General features: G+C 30.5%; 2 protein-coding genes across 7 annotated transcripts; one reads left to right on the forward strand and one right to left on the reverse strand.

Annotated features, from left to right (window-relative positions):
* The first annotated feature begins 2,099 nt into the window (after window positions 1–2,099).
* Window positions 2,100–13,548, forward strand: LOC111312131 (Vps51/Vps67 family (components of vesicular transport) protein). The gene is made up of 6 exons (XM_022912157.2): window positions 2,100–4,546; window positions 5,530–5,724; window positions 7,773–8,053; window positions 11,449–11,628; window positions 11,750–11,927; window positions 13,020–13,548. The coding sequence occupies exons 1-6, from the start codon at window positions 2,354–2,356 to the stop codon at window positions 13,194–13,196; spliced, it is 3,204 nt and encodes a 1,067-aa protein (XP_022767892.2). The 5' UTR covers window positions 2,100–2,353; the 3' UTR covers window positions 13,197–13,548.
* A 3,017-nt stretch (window positions 13,549–16,565) lies between these two features.
* LOC111311157 (prohibitin-1, mitochondrial-like) lies at window positions 16,566–20,632 on the reverse strand. 6 transcript variants are annotated; one of them, XM_022910531.2, is made up of 6 exons: window positions 20,524–20,632; window positions 19,188–19,375; window positions 18,753–18,869; window positions 17,486–17,656; window positions 17,173–17,385; window positions 16,566–17,003 (listed from the first exon to the last, which is right to left on the reverse strand). In XM_022910531.2, exons 2-6 carry the CDS (start codon window positions 19,362–19,364, stop codon window positions 16,812–16,814), a joined length of 870 nt encoding a protein of 289 aa, XP_022766266.1. In that variant the 5' UTR covers window positions 19,365–19,375; window positions 20,524–20,632; the 3' UTR covers window positions 16,566–16,811. The 6 variants fall into 6 exon arrangements, with proteins under 6 accessions (XP_022766266.1, XP_022766270.1, XP_022766268.1 ...); XM_022910535.2 differs by lacking the exon at window positions 20,524–20,632 and adding an exon at window positions 20,322–20,481; XM_022910533.2 differs by lacking the exon at window positions 20,524–20,632 and adding an exon at window positions 20,290–20,481.
* Window positions 20,633–23,281: the final 2,649 nt, after the last annotated feature.

The raw sequence follows: 23,281 nt of genomic DNA on the forward strand, positions 1-23,281 counted from the left end.
TCACTAGTCAAATGGGAACTAAGTATTATATCGTGTGAGCCATCTCTAAAATCCTAATATTTAGTGTAATCAAGATTTTGTATGTGTTTTGTGTTTACATCAAGCTTTAATGAAGAAGTTTATGATACGTCAATTATATATTGAAATGCTTTGAAAATCTACCGTATTATATAAATAGAGATTTAAATTAAATACTTATGAGACATCTTTTGTGAGATAAAATTGTGAGATTTTTAAATCAAAATGAATAATATTTCATAAGTTGTGTGTAAGTTTTCATAAAATGAATTAACAAATTTTTTAAATATACATATATCATTATTTAATATAAATTTTCAAGTATACACATATTGCTGTAAAGAAATATAATGCAAATTAGAAAGATTTAATTTGAATGAGTAAATATTTTTATTTATTTTATCATTTTGTTCTTACTTAACAATATTATTTTATTATATATTTGAAATTTTGTCTTCGTATTTTGTGTCATTTAAATTTAATCTAGAATAATGTTTATTATGACTAAATAGTATAAATAACATGAATGAAATTTAAATTGTATGAACTTAATTATTCATGAACTTAATCATTCATAAATCTATGGGATCCATGAATCCAATTAATTATAGATGAATGTATTTAGATTATTCATGAACTTTGATATTCATATATCTATAGCATTGAATGTATTTCATGTTTTGAGTTTTATAAATTTTAAGTTTAGATGCACATCTATGAATAAGTAGTATAAATAATCTTATATTAAATTCAATCTGAGTTTAGATTCATATCTAAAGAAAATCTTATAAAACTTTTAGATTCTTACCTCACAAGTTTTAGCGTCTTATCTATAATGTTAAGAAAATCTCTTATACACCTATGAATTAAATCAATGTATTAAAAAAACAGCACTCGCACCAACACTAAAAAGTGATTTAGTATTAAATATATCTTCTATCCTATGCATAAAAGCTAGATACAAAGATGCTTTGACAAGCGTCTTTGTGATTGTATGTGAGTTTTTGAAAATGTTAATAGTCAATTTCTATATATTTTTTATATTTTCGTATAATTAATTTTATAATTATGAGATATAAAATTTAATTTATTATTATTATTGTTGGCGATAGATATATACTTAGTTTAATAATTAATATTTTTGTATAATATTATTATAACTAAAATAAAAGTTAGACACAAAAAGCCTTATTTTCTTTAACCGATATTTTCGGAATATATATGGGTTTGTGAAAATCTAAATAGGTAATTTGAGTACTTTGAGAATAGCAATATATGTAGTTTAATTTCTATTAATCTCTTTAATATTTCATAACAATCATTATATAAATATTACATACTAATTTTAATTGGTCACATCAATATTTGATAATTATTTATTTAATATAAAATTATACAGATGCAGAAATGAAACGCGGATCTGTGTACTTGTATATGTGATTTCTAAGTTTATATGTTGGGATTCTTTGGGAAGCGTCATCATCGCATGCATACTTAACATGTTGAAAATAAAATAACACGGATAATATTTATTTTGATTGAGATTTGAGAATTAAAATTTACATGTTGGCACTGTGCAGCAGCTATAATTGTGTTATGATGTTGCATGTTCATGGTTTTTTTTTTTTTCTTTTTAAATCTAAATCCTTTTTATTTAACTAAAAATCCAATGCAAAATGTCAAGTATTTTTAAGAAAATAGCATTATCATTATCCCCTAAGCATAGTTAGCACATAAGGTATCTATTTGATGGGTTCGATTAATTTTAATTAAATTATTTTATTTTTATTAATTAAATTAAAATTATTAATTTCAAAATTTAATTAATTTAATGTAATTTAATCAATTCAAATAATTTTTTATTAATTGAATAATAAAATAATGTTATATAAATCTTAAGCAAAAATGAAATATTTTGGTTGATTGACTTTTTTGCCCCACCAAATGAAGCATATGTTTCAAATCAAATTAATCGAAGAGCAAAATTAATCCCAAATTATTTTAAAAAACTGACCAATGTCCCGTAGCACAAAACTTGGTTCTGTTGTGTTAAATTAGGTGCTGGCTTGAATTGGGTTATTAGTGGGTGGCGTTTTAGTTACTGATAAAGCTTGTTGCCTTGTGCGTCTTGGACTCCTGGGATTTGAGCACACGAGGCAGAGAATATAGTTTTGCTTTGTATATACAATCTAAGGAGTCCTTTGCTGAAAAAGATTTTCACAGTGTTTTTCAACTCTTGAATTCACAACAAAATAGCAAGTTGAGAAAAGGAAGGCAGCCTTAAGGGTCAGATCCATCCAGAAATCCAAAACAAAGAGGACAATCAGAGAGGAGAATGAGATTTCCCTCAGGCTCTGTGGATGAACGAGACGCAGAATCGCTGTTCCGCGCCAAACCCATTTCTGAAATCCGCAATGTGGAATCAACAACCAACAAACAGATTCAAGACAAAAAGGAGGAGCTCCGGCAGCTGGTTGGCAACCGCTACCGTGACCTGATTGACTCGGCTGACTCCATCCTCCAAATGAAATCGGCATCGGAGTCGATTTCCTCAAACATCTCTTCCATCCACCATTCCATCTGCTCCCTCTCCCTCTCCATCTCCGTTTTGGAAGCACCATCGCCAAAACTTCAAACCTCCCCTAACCCTACTACTCGGCTCCGTATCTATGGAATCGCCTGCCGCGTCAAGTATCTGGTGGACACGCCGGAGAACATCTGGGGCTGTCTGGACGAGTCCATGTTCTTGGAGGCGGCCGCCAGGTATGTCCGTGCCAAGCACGTCCATTCCAACTTGATGCTACCCAATGGTGATTTGGATCACAAGAACATCTTGTCCAATTTCCCTCTGCTTCAGCACCAGTGGCAGATCGTCGAGAGCTTCAAAGCTCAGATTTCCCAGAGGAGTCGCGAGAGGTTGTTGGATCGGGGCCTGGCCGTCGCTGCCTATGCAGATGCCTTGGCTGCCGTTGCTGTCATTGATGATCTGGATCCTGAGCAGGTTCTGGGGTTGTTTCTTGAATCCAGAAAGACTTGGATATTGCACACATTGACTGCTTCTGCTGGTAATGCTGATGCTAACTACTCCATTGCCATATTGGCTTTTTGTGATGTGTTAAGCATAATTCAGGTTACCATAGCGCAGGTAGGAGAGTTGTTTTTGCATGTTATGAATGATATGCCTCTCTTTTATAAGGTTATTTTGGGTTCTCCCCCTGCTTCTCAGTTGTTTGGTGGGATCCCAAATCCTGATGACGAGGTCAGGTTGTGGAAATCTTTCAGGGATAAATTAGAATCTGTAACTGTTATGCTCCATAAAACTTTCATTTCTTGCACATGTTGGAGTTGGTTGAAGGATTGTGGAACACAGATTGTCAGTAAGATTAATGGGAGGTATCTCATTGATGCTATACCTAGCGGCCAAGATCTTAGAACTGCTGAGAAGTTGATAAGGCAGACAATGGAAGGCAAGGAGATTTTGCAGGGGAGTTTGGAATGGCTTAAAACTGTTTTTGGGTCTGACATCGAGTTGCCTTGGAATAGGATCCGAGAACTTGTTCTGGAAGGTGATTCGGATCTTTGGGATGAGATATTTGAAGATGCTTTTGTCAAGAGGATGAAAATGATTATTGACTCAGGATTTGAGGATCTGACCAGAGCTGTCAATGTGTCAGAGGTGATCCGCTCTATTGTGGTGACTGCTGGTGAGAAGATGGATTTTGAGACATATATGACTAGTCCTTCTACGGGTGGTGGGTTTTGGTTTACAGAACCAAATAACTTTAAGAAGCCTGGTCCGCTATTGGGAAATAGAGCACTACCAGAGGAAGATAATCTCCAAAGTTGTCTCAATGCCTACTTTGGTCCTGAAGTGAGCCGAATTAGAGATGAAGTGGACAGCCGCTGCCACAGTGTTCTTGAGGATCTATTGAGTTTCCTAGAATCTGCCAAAGCATCTGAGAGGCTGAAGGATTTAGTTCCCTATCTGCAGAATAAATGTTATGAAAGTGTATCAACCATACTGAAAGAACTCAAAACTGAGCTTGATATTTTATACAATGCCATTGGAATTGAATACAAGGAAGGCGATTCTGTGCCTCCTCCTATAATTGTTGAGAGATCTCTTTTTATCGGGCGACTCTTGTTTGCATTCGAAAATTACTCTAAACACATTCCTTTGATTCTTGGCTCTCCACGGTTCTGGGTGAAATACACAGCTCCTGCAATTTTTGAGAAGCTACCTTCCTTGTTGTGGCAGTCTAGAGCTGCCAACAGTTCTCCTTTCTCTGACAGCCTTGGAAGGCAAATACTCACTAGCTCCCAGAGGCAAAGTTCATCTGCTACTGCTGCATTGCTTGGAGCAAATGAAAGTGCAAGCCCAAAACTTGACGATCTTGGTAAGATTACACGAGAGCTGTGTATCAGAGCTTACAGCTTGTGGATATCATGGCTATCTGATGAGATTTCAGTTATTCTCTCTCGGGAGCTTGGACAAGATGATGGATTATCTGCAACGACTCCCTTAAGGGTAAGCATTTGCTGGACCACTTCTTTATTCTCTCTTTCTCTCTCTCTCTCTCTCTCGCTCTCTTCCTTTCTGTTTGTTTGCATGTCAGTAGCTTGGAAAAAGGGGTTATACAGAAACATGGATTTCTTTGTCATGGTAGTTAAGGGTTATGCTGAAACTTTATCATTGGAAAAAAAATAACAAGATCTTTTCCTGCACTTCGAGACTGCTCCATGCAAGGACGGAACTTGGCCCCCTCCAAAGTTCCTAAAATTTTTAAAATAATATGGAATTTAGTTTTAGACAAGTTGAAAAATTATTTTATATTATTTTTTCTCAAATTAAAAAGTTGAAGTTACATAATTCTCACTAATTAATAGGTAAACAACCAATTACAAATTATATATGTATATATATATACACACATTTGTTTTTGACACAACTACGTGTAATACTAATTTGTGCTCTTAAGATTAAGGATAGGTGTGAGAAAAGAAGGAAAAGCAGGGGAACATGAAAACCATTCCTCTTGTTTAGTAAAATTAAAAGAAAGGAAAGGGAGGAGGGTTGAGAACCCCTCCGATTCCCTCAAAAGCTCCATTTTTCAACTACCCCAAATTGGGGAGAGAAAGGAAAGTAGTGAAATTTTTTTAGTATGAAATGACTTCAATAACCTTATTAGTCAAATATGATAAATGAATGCTACAAATTAGTTCATTAGTCATTACAATATTCATAGTGGGTGAATAAAATTTTAGAATCTTGCAATGGGGAAATCATGTGAAAAGTGTTGCACTTTCCCTTGTCTCAGGTGGCTTTAAAACTTTTTAACACTAATACCGAGGCTTGATTGGCATTTAATGCCTTTTAAACTATTGTCTGTTCAAATGAATATGGTTTGTTTGTGTAATGCAAGAATGTTGTTTATAGGCAAGTTAAGTCCAAAGTGCAAGTATGTTTCTTATAAGCATATTCATTTTATTTATCTTCCAAATATTGCTCAGGGCTGGGAAGAGATAGTTGTTAAGCAAGAACAAGCTGATGAGGGGTCATCAGAAATGAAAATATCACTCCCATCTATGCCTTCTCTCTATGTGATCTCATTCTTATGTCAAGCATGTGAAGAAATTTATAGCATTGGAGGCCATGTTCTTGACAAATCAATTGTGCAAAGGTTTGCATTAAGCCTTATTGAAAAGGTACAAAGTTTGTCTTGCATCATGTTCACTGAGTATTCTAGGAACTCTGCTATTATCTTGTTTATATTCTATATGCCAAAACAATGCTGTGTGTATTTTAATTGCTTTCTTGATGTTGTTATTACTGAAGTTCCTTTTCTTGTAAACATATATATATATATATATTCATGCCTTAATTGATAGTTTATTTGTTCTAATTATAATTGTTGAAGTGCAGATAGTTAGATCATGGTTTCTTAACATATAGGTGTTATCCCTTGAGAAGCTTTCTTCTTCATAGCTCCTTACAGTATGCTTTTAGATGTCTCTATTTTCTTGGATTTTTCTGGTCTTATTAATATAAGATTGGTATTGATCATCTGATTTGCTATTCCATTTTTGAATTCTAGAATTTGGTACACCCACAATGTGGGTGGGTGTTTCTTTTTTTCAAAGAAAGAAGTTTTTAAAAGGGTTTTTTATTTTTGTAGCTAGGTTTTTTTTTTTTTTTTTATGTAAAAGTGGGTAGCTTCTGTAAATTTTTAAATAAAAAATATGTTTCATAAAAAAATTAAAAAGACATAAACATCCCTTATTCCACATTTATTATAATATTTTTTAATCTTCATTTGGTTATTTTCCCAACTGAATAGGTGTCGCTTGACTCGTGACACAAACTCAGGGGTTTTATTATTAGTATAGAAGCAATACTTGGCGTGCAACCTATTTTTTTATTTCACTTGGGTTAACGTGGAAGGAAACCAAACTTTGAGGTGTTGTTTCTCAGGTTTTTAACTTGAATCAAACCATTGATTATTGAGCCAAATAATATTGGGTTTGAGTCTGAGTCCATTCAATTGAAATTTGCCTTGTCATTTCTTTCCCTTGAATAAACGGTACAAAATAACTATGAGTGTATAATGCATCCATGGAGGAATTTAAGTATGCTAAACATGGTTCCCTTGATACTAATTACTAAGGTACCGTCTGAATATTATGTGCTTCTTATTAGAGAAGTTATGTATCAACAGGTATGACCATGTTAATGGTCATTATGATACCTATAATCATAAAGTTGGTATTCTGATTAGGAGAAGTTAATGTTTATGAGTTGCGTGGACTTAGAATGATTTAGGAGTTTTAGGGTGGTCTTCTGTTGCTCTTGTTTTATGTAAAAAATAGTTAATCTTGTATTGGAAAACGCTTTTCAATTTCTAATCTCGAAATGAGATATCCTTTGAAGGTCAAAAGTGCTATAGTGAAGGAAGAAAATAATAATGGCGGTTAGAATGTTAAGCTTATATTGGATTTAGTAAATCACAGCATAGAAGGGCTCAATGTATATGATGTTTCTGGTGGCCATTGGCAAACTCCAGCTGATTGGGGTTGAAGCAATTGATTTCAAATTAGTGTCTTAGGAGCATATAGGCACAATGGACTAATGACTATAGTTCTTGAAAATTATAGTGTCACTTTTATGCATTTACTTTGGCACAAAGCATTTGTGCCACTGCTGATAGGTCCATTCTTTTTTCCCTCTTTTGGTTTGCATTTTTTTTGTGTTCTCTCTCTCTCTCTCTCTTTGGGGTGGGGATGCAAGTGTGGTTGTGGAGTTGGATTGCTTCGATGTTGATCTCTCTCTTTTCAGATTACGCTTTATTAAATTGCTGCAATTTGTGCATTGTAAAAGATATGTTCTTGATAAACAGCATTGACAACTGTGATTTTCATAAATGTTCACTTGAAAATAGGATACAAGTTCTATGTCTACATCCATTAGAAAGAAAATTAATTGGTGATTACTTCTGCGTGAAGTATTAAATGATTTCTTTAAATGAATAAAGAAATTATACTTCTATCTTGATAAGCTCTATATGGTGGATTCTTTTTCCAAGGAACTATTGCTTTGTGTGCTGGTTTCTTTTCAAAAATATTGACTAACTCTAAATTGTGTTTGCTAGATTCTCAGTGGTTTCTATTCTTTTGGAAAAATTTGCTATAATAGTCCAGTTGGCTAAGAGTGTTTGGTACTTATTTATTATTATTATTATTATGTATTCATCATGCAGGTCATTTCTATTTATGAGAACTTTCTCTCCACCAGAGAGGCCTGTGGAGCTCAAGTATCAGAGAAAGGAATTTTGCAGGTCTTGTTAGACATAAGGTTTGCTGCTGATGTTCTTTCTGGGGGTGATTTAAATGCAAATGAAGAGTTATCTAGAAAACCGAAGTCTAAATCATCATTCAGAAGGAAGCTGGACCAAATTCAGACAAAGTCCGTTGTTAGAGAACATGTTGATGGGTTGATTTCTCGTCTTTCACAAAAGTTGGATCCCATTGATTGGCTGACGTAAGTTTTTCCCTATTCTTATTTTTCCTCATTCCTTCTTACATGATGAACCAAAATCCATTTTTTATAATACTTTAAAATTTTTATGAACTGTTATAGAGACTACATAGTACTCCTTCAATACCAGAAGGAGAACCAGGATGCATCTAAGCTTGATTTTGATTTCTTTCATGTTTCTTTCACATGATTTGTCTTCAAAGTAGAAAAGTATTAATAGGGATTGTCAGGCTCTTTTTGCTCAAAATAGTTACTGATTTGTGTCTGAGATAAAGCATGATTTAGATGTAGTTCTTTTCCCAAATTTGTGTAAGTTGTCCTGCTTGTATTCGGTTCAATCAGTCTATTAAGCAATTATTTTGTACGTATTAATCACCTACATTTTGAATCATTTGCAATCAAGGTAGTAAAACACCAAGTGAGATGAATGTTTTTTAAAGCCTATCTACTGGATTTGATCAGGCATTTAGTAAATTAAAATTTTCTATCGTGAAGAATGGAATTTTTTTTTTTTTATGGCAAATCCACAACATATCGATGAGATCTAGATTCAACTAGAACAGTGGGTCGGTTGGCAATGGACCCATATCCTCCTAGCTCTAGATCTTGTCAGTTGACCTTGAATTTGTCTTGGCTAAGACTAGAATTTGGTTGGTAGCAACAAATTCCAGAAGATAGATTCTCTTTTCACAGGGGTAACATGAAAATGTTAAAAAAGCAACTTTGGAAATTTATTAACAAAAAAGAAAAAAAGGAAGGAATTTCTTTTCTTGTTTATTTGAATTATTTGACACAAAATGTTATGGTACACTATTAGAGTTGGTAAAGTTGACCTGACTTGAAAACCCTTCTCGACCTGTCCTAGATTTGATCACAAAAAGTCAACAATCCAAACCTGTCCAACCCAAGAATTGACTCAAAACCAAATCAACGTGAACCCATTTTGACTTGAATATGAGATGACTCCAACTAGAAATGACCTGATTTTAGGTTGAGTATCATTCCTCTTTTAGACATGAATTCAATTGAGAATAATAAGTATAATGCTAGCTATTAGGCTATGAGTTACTTAAGAAGATAATAAAATAAATATTTTTTCTCGTATTTCTACCTTTTATATAGATTTAATTTATTTCAAGATCCTTGTTGTGATTAAAAAAGAGAAAAGTAAATTCTTGCTATTATAGTAATTAAATTCAAATTTTACTATTACATATCATACATAAAATATTTCATTCGCATTTGTCTTTTATTTTTCAGTTTTACCGAATTATAAAGTATATAACTTGGATAAAAAATAACTTTAAAAGCAATAAACTAGACCAATAATTAACAATAAAACTAATTTAAACATTTTACTTTATTTCACCTTAAGTAGATCTGTAGATGTTAGAATTGGTTGAACTTGTAAGTTTTACTCCTAATTCTTAGTGGTTAACTAATAATAATCAATGCTATAAAAATGAAAAAAATACTAAAGGCTATAAAAAGTGTTAATGACTTTTAGTGGTTGCAAATTGTTAATATTTGATATAAAATAACTCTAAATTAGGTGATGAATTTTAATTTGCTTTTTTTTTCTTTTTACATGATCTAATCATTTAAAAAAAAAAAAACCTTCTATTTATGATATCAAAAATCAAAATTGGAGATATGTCACAAGTTAGTGAAAATGTGACCTTAGTCCTTAATAAACTTAATTGAGGGAGATAATATCTACTTAACTTGAATGACCTATCTAAAGCCAACCCAATTTAACCTTAAAAGTTAGTAACCTGAACTTGAAATAGCCCAAGCCCGACTAACTTGAAGCTAAATTAACTCAAAACCAAGATTACCCAAATTTGCTATAACTTTTTTCCTTTTCAATTAAGCAAATAAATATATTGTTGCCTTTCCAATATTTAATATAACTTCTGCATATTAATTTTGTGTGCAATTTTTCCTTTTCTTTTTATTTCCTATAAACTTTTTTAATAATTGAAAAGTTATCTAATGCCTATATATTTTATAGTTATTAGCTACACTCAAGTTTTATTCCTTTTATGTTGAGACTTCTGATTTTTATTGTATTCGTTAATGTATTTATAAGGATTATTATTTCATAAACTAGTTGGCGGAGGTTTTAAACTCCACAAATGGAATTAAAATATTGTCACATGTCTTTTTATTTGTATATTAATTTATTGATTTTTTAATATATACCCTAATGGGGTATGTGGCAACCCTCTAATCTTGCTGGTGGAGTTTAAAAACTCCACTGCAGTGTATTAGATAATTTTCCTATATTATAAATTATATTATTTAAAAATTCTTTGCTCAAAAATAATAATATTTCATTTTGCAATTACGTTATTATTGCATTTGAGTTTAGTGGCTTCATTACTAATTTTAAAAATCCCTTCAAATATGTATGCTACTTCAATCCTGAAATCCCCATGACCAAATTTCTGGCTTTGCCCTTCCTACATTGTCATGATAATTTATATGATGGGAAATCTCTATTGTTTGAATAAAAGTGAGCAACTTTTAAGTTCTCATATTTTTTTACACTTAAATAGTTTCAGCTAGCTTAAGTGTGAATATTAATGTGTATGGATGGGGGAGAATCAATAAGTATGGACATGCCTTATGCCCTCGACCCTCCTTCACATTCTTGTCTTGTGTTGGATATGGACGTGCCTCCCAGCAAGGCAGGACACACATCGATGTGGTTGGATATGCCAGTAGATTTTCTAGTTAAAAGAACTTATTTCAGACACGGCTAGGACACGTGAGTAGCCAAGGGGAATGAAAAATAAAAAGAGGAAGGAAAGGGGATGACACTGTTGCCTACAAATTGACAATAGAAACCTGCTAGAGATTGAGAGAAAGGAATAAAGATCTGAGAGATTCATGAAGATGATAAGAAGGAAACATAGGAAAAGTAGTAAAGTGGCCTGATTGTCTGCTGCTTGTATACAGCTTCAAACTCTAAGCACATTACAAGAGTCGGGTGCTGTAATTTATTAAAATGGGCATTTCCTCTCAATAGAAGTTTTGTGATTGTTTTACTCAAAACATTGCAAAAGTTTGTGCACAGTTTCATCTGGTATATTATTTCATTGGTTTATGTAGACCAGATTGTTACAAGATTGGTATGTTTAAAATGTGTACAGTTTTTTATCAAAATGCACCATGGGTGTTCTTAATCAAACTGTGCAAAAATCAGATGAAATTGCCAATGTGCCATCTGCTCTCTCTGTGCTTCCTTTTGGGTCCATTTTAGCTTCTCAGTTGATTTTTAGAGCCATTATTTCAACGAGTAAATGTTTATATGTTCTCATTATGTCGTGGGGTTAAGGCACGACAGCATATGTATCTCTTCTAATTAATGGTATTTTCTAAATAATTTTAAGGTATGAGCCATACTTATGGGAGAATGAGAGGCAGTCGTACCTACGGCATGCTGTGCTCTTTGGGTTCTTTGTTCAACTTAATAGGATGTATACAGATGCTACACAGAAACTGCCTACTAATTCAGAGTCAAATATTATGAGATGTTCTGTCGTTCCTCGTTTCAAATATCTTCCAATCAGGTAAATGTTTTACTCTTTTTTTTGGTACACAAGCTTATTTTTTACTTTACTCAATGTATATACTATCTTATGTTATTATTCATGTACATGGTTTTCTTATAATTTATGGTCGGTCATGTAGTGCTCCAGCATTGTCTTCTAGAGGAACTACTGGGAAGCCTATTACAGCTGCCTCCAATGATATTAGTCCAAGAAGTTCCTGGAAGGCTTATACAAATGGAGAGCTTTCCCGCAAAGGTGATTTGGATGACCACCCAAGTTTTGGTGTTGCAACGCCAATCTTAAAATCTTTCATGCAGGTGAAGCTATTCATCATTTTTTACCTCATTTAAAAAGGATTCTCTAATTCCTGCTGTTGCATGAGTCAAAACTTTTTATATGTGGAAGTAGTCTATACTTCAAAAGCATGCTTGCTGATGCCCATATGCCTTGCCATTGGCTCTAGAGTCGAGTACATTGGTTGGAATAGATCGGTTTTATTTGAGCCTAGTCTACAGAGATTCAATTACATTTATACCCGTTGTGGTTTCACCTCTTTGCAAATAATACCTCATAAGTTTTTTCTCTTCTTTATTTTGCACTTAGCACCCTGAGATTTCATTTTGTTGTCATAGGGGGTTATGAAATTAGTTTCACAAAACTACCTTTAAGTTTCAACAAAGATACCCTTTAAATATGAAGGTATTTCTTGTAATTTGTTGCTCAAAATTGATGTTGTAGTTGCCTATGATAATGGAATAAAGCCTCAGGTTGTTCAAGTGCCAAGGAAAAAAAAAGTTGTGTTATTATTTACAAAAACATGAATCATGACTGGTATAATAGTGTACTTACCCTGAAAAAAAGAAAAAAACTCAAAACCATTGAATCTTATTGAAAAGGTAAAACCTAGCTAGCTAATAGATACGCATACATATAGACAAGTTTACGTTGTAGTAATGTGACAGTATGCATTGAGGAATAATGTGTAAAACTTTGAGTGTTAAAAATGTTTTAGTGGTTCCATTAAGTTATGGTGACAAATCCAATTAATGCTGACTAACCTTTAACATATCCATCTCAGAAATAGGCAATGCCACACAGGAAGAAACCAGCTAGCGTTTTTATTTCCTTTAACAAAGGTAGATTGTTGTACATTGCCAACAAGGAGTAAATTTGAACAACCCACTTTGTTAGACAACTGGGCCTATATTTTTAAGAAAAACTAATTCTATTTTTTCATATTCCTACTCTTGTGGACTTTTACAATCCTTGTGTTGTTGCTGTGCTCAACAATGTACAAAAGAAGACAAATGAAGCGTTTTCCTGAAGTGAAGTGTGATATTGATATTTTGGCTGTCATAATAGAGGCATATTCATGTTGATAGTGATGTATTTCCCTTGTGTTTGCCCAGGTTGGCAGCAGATTCGGAGAGAGCACTTTAAAACTGGGATCCATATTAACGGATGGGCAAGTGGGCATATTCAAGGATAGATCAGCAGCTGCCATGTCAACATTTGGTGACATTTTACCTGTTCAAGCCGCAGGACTTCTTTCATCCTTTACAACCTCCAGATCATCTGATTCTTAGGATCTCTGCTTTTCTTCCTCCCTGGTTCAGATGCATGCATCCTTTACTTTTATATGGATAGGCTGCTTTCGGCCGCTCTGTAAATTGGTTATGTATTACAAAGAAATGAAGCAAAGAAAAGCAAGGGAACAGTACCGTTGGTTTTTAATCTCTATGAACCGACGCTTGTAATTAAGATTTGAAATAACCTCTTTTTCTTTTTGTTACAAATGAGAGCGCCAAAGGATTTTCAATCACCATCAATCAACACGTTGACTGTTACTGCCTAATTGTAACTATGATTTGAAGTAGTAACCTATTCTTTTTTTCCGTACAAATCAGTGCGCCGGGGGTTTGAAACTTTGAGATCTCTATCTGAATCTTGTCTCATTATTCTCATTTTAGCCAAGCCCATTTTATCTAATGATTGTATTTTTTTTTTTTTTCATTTAAGCATTTTCAATAGCAATTTCAATCCACATTCGTCAAAGTCTATATATTGTAAATCTCTTTGGTTTTAGGCTTCATTTGGATATATACGCAGGGATTGTGCAATGAGATTTGATTACTTTTTGGGTTAAACGCATCCGAAAACTTGTCATCAGTTAGAGATGTTAATTTTATTTATATTAATAAAAATTTTTAATTTTTTATTTAAACGAGAATGAAAATAAGTATTATATCATGAGGATGAAAATGAATATAATTTTAAATTTTTATTAAATGCGAGAATAGGGATAAGTAATAAAATATTTATTTTGTACTCATGTTATTATATATATTATATATATTTAGTCAATATATTTTTTATTAAATAATATAAAGTATTATTTTAGATATATTAGAATTAATATATATTTTTTAAAATATACATTAATATATTTATAAAAAAATTATCTAAATATACAAAATAAAAATTAAAAAAATAAATTTTTTGTTTTTTAAAATGTTATAAGTATGAGGATTATCTATATTCATTGAATATCTATAAAGATGAAAATGAAGATAAATTTAAAATATTGATTAAATATGGATAAAAAATAAATATAATATAAAATTTCAAAAATAAAAATAAGAAATACTTTATCCTACCATGAACATCCCTACCACCGACACAATGGAGAATTTTAATCGCCCCATTTCCCTCCGTCGGTACTGGAGCACAACATGTCAAGTGACTCAACGTGATGCTCATGGACAATATTGCCCTCATTGTTTACTTTTTACTTTTTATTTTGCCCTTAAACTTATACTTACATGACTATAATATCCTTATGACATCTAGAATTTACCTTTTATTTTTTTATTTTGTTTTTCTTTACTTTGATTTAGTATACATATATATATATATATAGATAAATATAAATAATTTTAATAATTTTTAATAATTTATTAATTTTACAAATATTAAATACATAATATAATTCAATTATACTATAATTTTAATTTAATATACTTAATAATCTTTTTTTTATTACATTTACATCAAAATATATTTTATTATTAACTTTAATCTCATAATAATAATATTTAATTTTATCATTATAATAATTAATTTTATTCTTATTATTTTTTTAATTTTATTAAAATTAATCTCATCATCTATTCAAATAAATTCTAACAATAAAAATTACCAAATTTAACCTTTAACTGAAACGGAAAAGTGCGGAAATGAAAATCCATGCTGACATATATTTGTCTATTAACCGCGAACATAGAAGAGCTAAAACGCCAAAAATAAAAGATAAATAACAATCATACGACTAATTCAAATTTTTTTTTTTCTTTTTCCAGACGATCAGTAGAACTAAAAAACGTAAGAATTTGAAAAACTTCTGCAGGACTGATGTCAGAACCTTTAACCAATTAAAACCAAATCTAGATTGCACCAACATATGGATTAGTTGACTGATTTTTTGTATAGCTGCAGACAGATTCTGAAAAATCAAACAATCATAACTGCGGGAACACTATGACCCCATGAACTCTAATCATTCAACCTTCTTCCTTTCTTTTTCTTTCAAGGACAAAGTGAAGTGAAAAAGAAAGAGAGAAAAGAAGGCGTTTAACACAAGGCTTTGAGAAAGAGATCTGACTGAGTTTTGAACAGTGGCATTTGATCTTTCCAGGAAATGTTGTCAAAAAATGGAATATCTTTCGCTTCTAGAAATGAAATTGGAATTGAAATTATAAATTAAACTACAATTTCTATATACTCCTACGTTTTAGACTACAACAGGTTCTATTAGTTGCGGGTCGTTCAAGCATTCATTTAGTTTTAAAAGTTTCGATAATCTAATATATATATTATATTATAACATATAATATTATATGATAAAAATTACTTATATGGATATTTAGTTAAATAATTTCTTTTGATGACACGTAAGATAATACTTATATTATTTTATTTATCAAATAATTTTTTTAATAAATTATTTAAATTGAATGTTTTGGATAATTATTTAAATTAAAAATAAAATCTATCTACGATTGAAATTTTACAAAAAATTTGAATTCAAATATATTAAATCATAATTTATTTTTTTTAAAGTTTAATGATAATTCCTAATATATATACTTAATAAAATTTTATTTTCTATCAAATAATTTTATTTAATAAATTATTTAAATTTAATATTTTTAGATAATTAATTAAATTCAAATAAAAATCTATCAAAGAATGAAAATTATTTAATAGATTATTTAAATTTAATATTTTTAGATAAGTTAATAAAATATTGACTAGAAAGCATATATTTTTAAAGTAATAAGGGCTTACATCTTTATATGAAAAACGATGCATTTAAATATTGATAAAAAATTAAATAAAAATATTTTTTTTTGTTTTGAAAACAAATATAATGTTTTATTTATTTTCTAATTCAAATATTTTTATATTATATATTTGATTAATTTATTTGTTTCTCTTTAGTCCATAACTGTTTTTAATTTTGTTTAAATTGATTATAATTAACTTTTCATATTATAAATATATGATTATATATTAGAATAATAATTAAAAAATAAATTTAAAATTATGAAAAATTTAATACAAAATCCCGTGCATTGTACGGATTAAAAAGCTAGTTTAACATATGATATAATAATAATAAGAAAATAATAAAAATATATAATTTAAAATTTTAATAAAAATTATATATAAATTTAATAAAATAAAATTTTTTTCTTATTTTTATATTAACACAAATTATACCATAATTTTTATATAAAATTTGTTACAATTACATAAATTATTAATATTTTACATATTATGAACAACACACTATCAAGTGTACTTAAACCCAGATATACATACTCTAGAGAATAAAAAAAGGTTTTTAGTTTGAACAAAAAAAATACCCAGTTTGTTCCGACCACTTCAGTGAATAATGAGATAGAAAAGATATCAACCACGGAAGAAAAATATAGATGATCCATAATGGAGGAAATTAGGAAAACATACATCCAACAGCCCTTTTGAACCTCAACTGAACAGTCCTAAATCGAACATATGTTTGAACGCTAATCCTTTAGACAAAATAAACTCATGTTATTAAAAGTTGTCGCGATCGAACAAACCCAGCATCAAAACTAACGAGGGGTAGCAACTAAGTTTTCAAATTAACATGGCAATTACTTTTGGTGGGTTTCTAGATTCATCTCCTGAAGGTTCAGCAATAGATCCTTGGAATTCAAGAAGACTTTGTTGGCTGACTTTGAAATGGTTTGTGCAATTTCTCTAGAAGCTTCAATTTTCCTCAATGTGATGAATGCTGGATTGTTTGCAATAGCTTGACCAATGAGTTGGGCACTCTTTGCTTCACCCTGGAAACCAGTGAAGAAAAATACTTTACAAGGGTAAAATGATCAACCTATACAAGGCCAAATGAAATTTCACAATCTTATGAGCAAAGCAGAAACTGAAATCAAAATCTGTTTCAGATCATAATTTGTTATCTTCTATGTTTTATGAGAAAGGATCGATCCTTTTTACCTGTGCTCGGATAACAGCGCTTTTCTTATCCTGTTCAGCTTTTTCCACAATAAATTTAGCTCTCTCAGCTTCTTGTGCAGCCACCTGTTTGGCCTCAATTGCAGCGGTGAATTCCTTCCCAAAAGTCAGGCTCGTAATGGACACATCATCCAGTTCAATATTGAAGTAAGCTGCCCTTTCAGTCAATATATTCCGAATTTCCTTACTAACATTCTAAAAGACAACAGTTCAACTTCACGTAACATATCCAAACCATTTATGCTATTATTAGGACATATATAAAACTGCAAATAAGAATATGCAGGATACCCACCTCTCTCTGAGTAATGAGTTGGCTGGCATTGTACTGAGCAACCACAGCTTTTAAAGTTTCTTGAATGATTGAAGGCAGGACCCTCTCATTATAGTTCTCACCAAGGGTTCGATAAATTTCAGTTAACTGATTTGCCTTAGGGCGAGTGAGAACTCGAAGCCCAATCTTCACCTGCAGAGCATAGTTCAGAAGTGGGTTTAATTTATAATGATGGCATTACTTTCTGCAACATTTTTCTATTTTAAGTTTCCACCTAATATAAATATGGAAAAGCATATATCTTATAGCATCAACAAGAAAGGGAAACAAAAGAAAAATGCCTCGTGCATACTCCATTCTAGAGCTCTCAAGACCCAACCATCAGGGGTGAAGCCAGGATTCTCACTTTGGGGGCCCCAAGATAAGAAAAAACATAGAAGTAAAAAAACTATTTTTAACAAATGAGAAAATAGTGCACAAAAATTACATTTCTTTTGACAAGTATGCAAAAATATATGTAAATTTCATATATTGTAATTCATATTGTCCATATGACAATAAAAAGATTGAATAGAAAAATGAAATCAAGCAAGCAATTATTTCTTAAAAGATAGAACAACCATTACAAAACTTTTAAACAATTAAAAGCTTGGAAGAAGAAAGTTGCACTGAAGAAGAAGAAAGTTGCATTTACAATTAATTTTGTATGCAAGATACAGCAACTAAAAAGCTTTCTAATTAATGTTGTTTACTATGTAACTCTTGGTGTAATAATTAGTATTAACATATTTATTAGATTGATTGAGAAGGTAAACTCAAAATTTATGGATTCGAACATTATGCTTAGATAAAATATAATAAAAGAAAATCTAATTAGTAATGTTTAGAACCAAAAAGTTGCAAATTATAGAGTAAAATACTAATTGTACAAAATATTGGTAAATGCTTTGGGGGATCAAATTCAAATTTATCATTGTTTACTTGATAAAATTTTCTGTATTATCAAAGAATTCAAAAGCTAGGGGAGGAACGGTCCCTGCCAGTCCCCTAGCTTCACTGCCATCAATCACGCTTACGGAACTTTTACCAAAAACTAATCTCATCTAACTGTCATTAGAGCATGAGTTTTTTTATAGAACAAAAAAATAAAAAATATAAATAGGCCAAGATGATAACCTTTTAAGTCCAGTTAATATCATTTTAGAAAACAAAAAAGCAACAAGGTAATGACAGAAAAGATATTGCATGCAAAAGAAAATCTACGCGAAAATTGAAAATTAGCATTTACCATCTGGAGATCACGACTACCAGAAGTGCTCTCAACTAGATGAGGTCTTGCTCGAACATCATAGATGGTAGGCCTCTCAAACCATGGAACCATAAGGTGTGTCCCCTCAGCATAAACCTGCAAAAGCAATCATTAAACTGCATAACATAATGCTAAACAGAAGTTAAACCAAAAGAAAAAAATAGTAAACAAGAATGTCAATAGCATGAGTAAAAAACAGAAAATCTAGTCATTCGAGAAAGGATAGCACAAGGCTACTTGCTAGTCAATTTCATAGAGAAGCCATAGTTATAGCCTTAGCCATTCTCTTACAGAAGTTGACAAGATATGCAAGTTTTGCGATGTACTATAATATCCACAAACAACAAACACAGGGGAAGAAGAGACTTTCTAATAAACATGTAAACTGGTAGAACATCACGTAAAAATGATGACCTTATCTTTGATGCCTGATATACGATTGAAAACAATAGCTCGATGCCCTCCGTCAACATTGTAGAGACTGTTAGCAACTCCATAGAGGCCAAGCCCACCAATGACTCCAATCTTAAGCAGAGCAGGAAGAGCTCCACCTCCTGGCATCTTAGGAACTTTCATGTTGTTGAGATTCATTTTACTCGATGCTGAAAAAAATAAAATTTTGATGTCACATTGCAGAGATCAGCCAAAACCAAGCATCAAATAAATATGGAACACTAGGTTCATATACAGAAGGTAAGAACAGTGGGGAATGACAAGAAGTCATAAAAGAGCAAGTGATTAAACTACTAATAAGAAACAAAGATCTACAAGATAAACAAAGTGTGCATGCCTATGATTAATGGCCAAAATTAGCCTAGATGTGAGATGTAAGAGAAACAGTTGAACTCTAAATTAGAAAAAGCAAACAGGCAAAGGCATATGATTACACACAGGTAATCCAAAATAAAACTGAAAACTAACACTCTATCTATCGGAGATAAGGCTCCAAATTTTTTAAAGATTTAATAGACACATAGTTCAGAAAAACTGTAAGAAAACAAACCATTTACTTGTCATCAAAATACAATTCATTATCTTTACAAACAACATAATCCAACCAAAGCACATCGATTCAAACAATTTGCTGCTAAACATTTTATACAAAGTATAAAATTTAAACAAGTTATAAAAACATTACAACCGTGTGGCGTCAAATATATAAATATAAATATTCCAACACGGTATCTCCACGCTCACTCAAAGCTCTATCTTTTTTAAATTACAAACAATATAGAAAAATCCAACACAATAAAAAAAAAAAGAAAAACCCTCAAAAAAGATATATCACCACAACGCTGTCAGTTTAGTGATATGGGTTGACAAAAAAAAATATATACAGGAAAAACGGAACCTTAATATAGCACCCAAAACCTGATTTAAAAAAGATTCTAAGAAAAAAAAAATATGATCTAAAATTTTCTTTAAAAAAAAGTAGGAAAATGCGGATTCAAATACCTAAAACAAGGAAGCAAGAGATTTGAGGCTAATAGATACAGAAATACAGGAGAAATGGAACCTTAATATAGCACCCAAAAACTGGTTTCTAACCTTTCGCCCATAGTTTCTAAGCAAACAAAAAAAGTAAAATATGATCTAAAATTTTCTTAAAGAAAAAAAAGGAAAATGTAGATTCACATTCCTAAAACAGTCAAGCGGAAAAGGAAAAAAGAGAGAGATTTGAGGTAGTAGATAAGGGTTTAGGGTTTTATATTATTTGGAAAGAAGTTTTCGCAGACATTATAGATTGTACCTCAGGCGGACTCGTTGGGTCCATCCTTTTCTAAGCTTCCTGCCAAACAACTCGTTTTGTTTGGACTCAATCCAATGATTGGTTGAGAAATGATAACAACCATATTTTCAATTATCTCGTTTAAGAACTCGAGCCACATGGCATAACTTCTTAGGTTCAAAACCGATGACTTGCAATTGTAAGTTGGAAGCCTGAATTCATACAGTAATATAAAATCCTAAGATAAAAGGACAAAAGATGCTTAGTCACTCCTCCATGTGCTTTTACCACCTTAAGGTAAAAATCAGAGTGTCGTGGAAGAATATAGTTATTACCATACTTGAATCATGAGAGATTCTTCTCATGTGAAGTTAAATGAAAAAATTATTATTTTTATTTAGTCTTTTTATCAATTGGACAAGTAAAAAATATTATTTTTTTAATTTTTAATTTATTATATTAAGATTTTTTATTTAAATGTGACATTTATTTATTTTAATATATTTAATTATGTATATAAGTGCTGGAATATGATAAAAAAAAAATAAAATTGATAATTTATTATTTATAATTTTTTTTCAAATTTATAATTATTTAGATTAGAAAAATGGATCCACTATATATATATTTATTCAAAAGTTTAATTACCTATTGAATTTGATAGATTCGATTAAAATTAAATTAATTTTTAAATTAATTTTTTTAAATTTAAGTTTAAATTAATTTAAAATATTATTTAATTAATAAAAGTTATTTTTTATTTAATTTTAATTAAAAAATATTTTTAATATGTTGATATATACTTATAAAATATTCAAGGTACTTAGATTTGATGAGTCAAGTTTTAGAAAATTTTTAAAAGATTGATCAAATTTAGTTTGATTCAACTTATAAACATATCTAATTATAAATGTTTTCATATAATTTAATAGATTATACATAATTTATGATTATTTTAGATAATTATAAATGACATTTTCTCTTTTCAATAACAGAATTCTTTGGGAAGTATTTTAATTTTCGTATCGCAGACACGAGATAAGGGCATATTAGTCTTTATAAAACTCTGTGAGATAAAGTCGCAGAGCACCTTTTTAGAAGCCAACCATTTAACCTTTCAATAAGAAAAAAAATTGATACTTGTGATATGACTTGAACACACCCGGTGACAAGTTTTGTGATTTAAAGGTCAGGTGACGTGGTTTCATCCAAGTTCGAGATGCGGACCACGACCGTTGAAGTAGCTGGCCCTACCATTTCTCCCAATTTGTTTATCATTTATTCTTTATCTTTTATATATATATATATATATATATTTATATATATATATTTATATATAAAAGGAAAGATTAACTTATATTAAAAAAATTTTAAATTTTTTTAATTAATAATTTTAAGAAATTTTAAAAATAAGAATAAATAATTGTTTTCCATTGGTTTTTTTTTTTTTTTTTAGATTTATTAAAATTAATGATTAAACAAATAAATAGCACTTTAATAATTTCACATCTTTTAAGATGCGATAGAAGTTTTTAATGTATAAAAAATCATAAAATAATTTTAAAAAATAATTTACAGTATTTCGAGAAGAATTGACGTCGTGAAAGTCAATTACAAAAATATTTTTGAAAGGTATTTTAGTAATTTTTTACCTTTCAATATACGATTAATATTTTTGATACACTAAAAATCATAAAATAATATAAAACTATGATCTAGAGTTTTTCGTAAAAAATTAATTTTTGAAAAGTTAACTTACGAAAATATCTCTGAAAGATATTGTAGTAATTTCTCATATTTCGAGATAAGATCAAGGTTTTTAATGCACCAAAAGTCATCAAATGATGTTTAAACATGATTTAGAAGTTTTTAAGAATAACCGACTTTAAGAAGGTTAAATTACAAAATACTATTAAAAGATATTCCGATAATTTTATTATTTTCAAAGTACAATCAAGTTTTTTAGTGCATTAAAATCACAAGTTTTAACTCAAGCCTTATTGATCCCATTCAATTGTGAATTTTGAAGATTGACTCAAGTTCGATCCAATTTGACTATTTTGATCAATTTTGATCAAATTTCACTTTGTTTGATCAAGTTTGATAAAGTTTGACTATGGGGTATTAGGTCAAATTGGTCTTAAATATGATTCTAGAAACTCGTCAAAATTAAAGAAATATTGGATTCAAACCAGATCAAATTTTAAAGACTTTACAACCAGTTTGATTCTGCTCAAACAAAATTAGATGTCTACACACATGATGAGAATAGGCCCATTCATGTCTTTTAAGACATCTCACTAGTTCTGCTACTAGATGGTATTTACAATTTTATAGATCTCGCATCTGTGGCTAGAGAAAATTAGCTTTATTACGCAATACAAGCATATTATAAGTCTGGCACCAGATCGTATGTTTTTACAAAGTATGAAAAAAAAGACCAATGAAAGGTTTAAATAGTATACCTAGAGATGGAGGGATATAGCTACTTAAGTTTAACCTTCACTCACTGAAAAAAGAAAACATAGTCTTAATACTCTTAAAGCTTCCTATTATGAGAGAATGATTGGCGATGTTACCAAAAACTTTGCTAATATGATAATTTCTAAGGAAATAATTAAAAATGCAATTAAGAATGGGAAGCTTGAAGGTGGTGATATATCTAGTACAAAGAAAAGAGCTACACCAAAAAAGAAAAAAGTTGATGTTTAGGTTGTATTCCATGAAGGGCAATAATTCAAAAGATATCTTTCATATCCTCAATATCTAATGTACCAAG

Source organism: Durio zibethinus, chromosome 1 (genome assembly GCF_047325235.1).
Source record: "Durio zibethinus cultivar Kanyao isolate XHJ-2024 chromosome 1, ASM4732523v1, whole genome shotgun sequence".
Taxonomy (NCBI): domain Eukaryota; kingdom Viridiplantae; phylum Streptophyta; class Magnoliopsida; order Malvales; family Malvaceae; genus Durio; species Durio zibethinus.

Excerpts from the sequence above, each read along its gene's own strand:
- LOC111312131 (XM_022912157.2), top strand. The coding sequence starts at position 2,354 with ATGAGATTTCCCTCAGGCTCTGTGGATGAACGAGACGCAGAATCGCTG. Across the intron at positions 4,547-5,529 it reads CTGCAACGACTCCCTTAAGG|GGCTGGGAAGAGATAGTTGT; the intron begins GTAAGCATTTGC and ends AATATTGCTCAG. Across the intron at positions 11,928-13,019 it reads TCTTAAAATCTTTCATGCAG|GTTGGCAGCAGATTCGGAGA; the intron begins GTGAAGCTATTC and ends GTGTTTGCCCAG.
- LOC111311157 (XM_022910531.2), bottom strand. The coding sequence starts at position 19,364 with ATGAATCTCAACAACATGAAAGTTCCTAAGATGCCAGGAGGTGGAGCT. Across the intron at positions 17,657-18,752 it reads GTAGTCGTGATCTCCAGATG|GTGAAGATTGGGCTTCGAGT; the intron begins GTAAATGCTAAT and ends TATGCTCTGCAG. Across the intron at positions 17,386-17,485 it reads AACTCATTACTCAGAGAGAG|AATGTTAGTAAGGAAATTCG; the intron begins GTGGGTATCCTG and ends GTTGTCTTTTAG.